This window comes from Pseudomyrmex gracilis, unplaced genomic scaffold, assembly GCF_002006095.1.
Source record: "Pseudomyrmex gracilis isolate BER0280 unplaced genomic scaffold, ASM200609v1 scaffold_4377, whole genome shotgun sequence".
Lineage (NCBI taxonomy): Eukaryota > Metazoa > Arthropoda > Insecta > Hymenoptera > Formicidae > Pseudomyrmex > Pseudomyrmex gracilis.
This window is the reverse complement of record NW_018024961.1, coordinates 321-4,222: the sequence shown is the minus strand read 5'-3', so window position 1 is coordinate 4,222 and position 3,902 is coordinate 321. Positions and strand designations below refer to the sequence as shown.

At 38.1% G+C, this 3,902-nt stretch overlaps 1 protein-coding gene across 1 annotated transcript; it reads left to right on the top strand.

The window, feature by feature from the left end:
* Positions 1-668: 668 nt before the first annotated feature.
* LOC109863359 (protein hairy-like) lies at positions 669-1,862 on the top strand (the record flags this gene model as incomplete). The annotated part of the gene is made up of 1 exon (XM_020443609.1): positions 669-1,862. A coding segment is annotated over one exon (1,194 nt), but the record flags the coding sequence as incomplete, so codon positions are not given.
* Between the last annotated feature and the right edge of the window lie 2,040 nt (positions 1,863-3,902).

Genomic DNA, 3,902 nt, shown 5'->3' with positions numbered 1-3,902 from the left:
TTGACGAATATTATTTACAAAATTTTATTTCGACAAAACTGTTGTGTTATGGCAAATCATCTTAGTGCAATCATTGCAAAATCGTCGCCATTCATGATGCCATTTTTGTGCAATATTTTCACAAATGTGCCTATTAGGGTAGTTGCTGGGAGAGTGGAGGATGAGCACAGTTTCCCCTGCCTATACACTTACAACACAAGCATATAAAACTATATTTTTTAAAATGTTTTTTATGTTTGAGCGCATCTGGATCTTTATCGTTAAAATCACGCACCAAAAACGCTTTTTTACATATTTTTTCAAGATAGCGAGTTAAATATGTCCAGGCACAAAGAGTTCAGCGTTCTAACATAAAAACGGTTGAAGTTACATAAACACACAAAGGTTATAACCGTTTTGTAGAATATCTAATTTCTTACATGTTTTTGTTTGAAAAGTATTTTCATAACGTAAATACTTTTGGGGATAATTGTGAAAAACGCTTTTTTCTACATGTTTTTTCCAGATGGCGGCTTGAATATTTCCAACAAAAAAATTTTTTTATATTCGGTTTTAGCAACTAAAAATACATAAAGATATCCAGCTACACAAAAATCAAAGAGGAGGGAGCTTTTCTATAAGTTTACCAAATATCTTTACTATCTTTGTTTGGTTTTTCTTTTTTACAGCCGACTAGACATACAAAACTCAAGAAGGCTGATATTCTGAAAATGACGGTGAAACATATACAAACGATGCAACGACAGCATTTGAGCACGGCTGTCGTTAACAATCTGACGATGCTACCAAAATTCTGTTCTGAATTTTCCGAAAGTGCTACCGAAGTATTGCGATATATCAACTACCTCGATCCCGCTATCAAGCAACAATTGGTATCACACTTGAACAACTGCATGAGTCATCTTCAGCAAATGGCGCCGTTCTACAATCACTACGTGTCCTACATACCGGAACGCCTCTATCCGGAGGTAAAGGTCGGTTTCCAGAGCGATTTCCAGAATGGAGATAAAACTAACAACGGTAGCGCGAGAATACAGATACCGCATGATTTGCATGGAGTTCACTTAAACCCCAGTCGACTGCCGACCGACGAATGGCCACTCTTGGTATCGCAATCCGCCGGTATCTTTGCGAATTTCCCGCCAACCACGGATACATCTACCAGGATTGGTCAATCAGCTTTCACCGCGATTCAGAGACCGCACAGCCGGCTGCTGAACCCTTCGACTTCCACGTCTAGCTACGGCGACGGAAGTTATCACTTAGAACATCCGCATGCATCGTCACCCAATCATCATCAGCCGCAACATCGATTCAAGTTACTGGAGCAAAGTCCTGCGTCGTCAAAGAGCTTTTTGTCTTCATCGGAGACCCAGAAATCTCACATTAGCTCGAGTAGCAAGCGAAAGTCGCCGACCACAACATTTCTGGAACCTAAGCTCAAGGATAATGTCGCTACTAAAAAAAATTCCGCAGAAAGTACGGAGAGTACTAGTCATAGTAGCGGCTTTGCAGTGCACAGCTTGCGACTACCCTTTTCCGTGATTACAGACAAGACTTATTATCGCGCTCCGAATAGCTCGTTGCTCGTGCAAGACAGTCTTAGAAAACGGTCTCATTCCAACGAGATTTTGGCAATTTCAGATAAGAGACCGAGATATCAGGGACCCACTAGTTCGTACTTCTCAACAAATAATGTCGACGCGCTTAAAAGCACAAATGAACATTTGATTACGGCCGAGGATTTGCCGGCAAGTCAAAATTATCAGACTTCACGAAACACAAATACAAATTCCAATAAGTTTTCAATAAGACCGGCAGGTCCTTCCGGTTCTAATAACGACATGTGGAGACCTTGGTAATTACCGTTCCGAAAAATTTGAAGATATATTTTGAAAAATGGAAAACTGTACGCAACGTTTATACATTATGGTTAATATTAAACAATAAATTTTATATATTTATGTATACTTATAATATACAGAGTGTTTGATAAGTACCGTCTCACCGCTCGTAAGTAGGTAGAAGGGGTTATTCTAAGACAAAAAGTCCTATACCACTTTCGAAAATTCGCGCGCTATCGGCGCTGTTGCATCATTTTATTTTTATTGTTCGTTAGATGTAAAACAAAGATAGAATGAGACAATAGCACGGATAGCGCGCTGTCAGAACGCAGCCTATGTAAGGTACACATGTTATTCTATTAGCTCCTCCTATTCTGTCGCTACGGCACGTACGCACGAAAGACTGGGCTGTCCTCACGCTGTTTTTACCATGGTGTAATAATATAAGGTGTAACATTGCGCATAATGGCGGCGGCAATTTGGGTCAAAATACATCTGTAACAGAATGTGTCACATGGACACTATATATATTGGACGCCATATTCCAAGCATTTTGACCCAAATCTGATTGGTTGGCTACTGCGCATCCACGGAATGTTACACCTTATATTATTACACCATGGTTTTTACTCTGTATGCACGCTGATTAGCGGATCTTTATTTGTTAATATTTCGTTAATTATTGCAAATTTTCCAAAGTGGTATAGGACATTTTGTCTTAGAATACCTCCTTCTACCTACCTACAAGCGGTGAGACGGTACTTATCAAACACTTTGTATATATAAATGTATACATTCTTATTATATCTTTTCAAAAAACAACATTAGAGTTTATATACGTATGACTTGTCTTGAGCTCTCAATTTTCTAAAGAATGCATCAAATTACAATTGCCTTAACGGTTGCGTGCCATAAAATTGATAACACTTTTGATACCTTGTCATCTTGTAATGTTGTGTACGGACGTGTATTTATTGTTTCGGATTGGTGCACCTATGGGCTCTCCTCTCTCTCCCATTCTAGCAGACATTGTTACGTAAGACCTAGGCTGCGGTCCGTTTCATGCTTAATTGCGCATTTATCTGTAGTATATGTCACGTATACTATAGATAAATGTGCGCTTAAGCATAAAACGGACCGCAGCCCTAGAATCGTCCATTATCAACATGCTACCTTTTACTCCATCTTTACACATTACATACGTTGATGATATAGCTCTCATGTTACCTAAGGATCAATTTGACGTAGTTCTTACATATTACAATTCATACCACCCTCGACTTCAATTTACCATAGAAGTTGATCTTGACAGGCTGAACTTTTTAGACATCACTATCATAAAAAAAGATAACAAACTACTTCATGATTGGTATCACAAGCCTACATTTTCAGGCAGATATCTAAATTATTTTTCAAATCACCCTATCAGCCAAAAAAGAGGCACGGTCATAAGTCTCCTTGACAGAGCTTTCTTTTTATCACACCCGACTTTTTACTCAAAACATTTTTGTTTTTAACATTTTAATTGACAATAACTATCCATTTGACTTTATTTACAACACTTTTAAACAACGACGCAAGTTTTTTATAAATAACAACTCTAAGAAGTTCCTTCTGGACGATACGGAGAACAATGCACAGCCTCACTGGTTTGTGATACCTTATATCAATAATTTCTCAGATAAATTTTTAACAGCATTTTCTAAAGATTCTAATACACGTTCAGCTTTTTATTGTACTGACAAATTGTCAAAATTCATTAACATTTCTTAAAGATCCTCTACCCTATTCCTCGCGTTCTTCTGTTGTATATCAAATTAACTGCCGCGATTGCGACGCTTCTTATGTCGGTCAGACGGGCAGAATGCTACAAATTAGAATAAAAGAACATAAGTATCATATCAACAGAAATTCGTCTCAGAGATCTGTGATCACGGACCACAGAATCCATTTCTCTCACGATTTTGATTGGGATCATGTAAAAATTTTGGATTTTGAGAGATCTTACAACAAGCGTTTAATTTCGGAGACTCTGTATATAAAGAAGCAAAGACATGG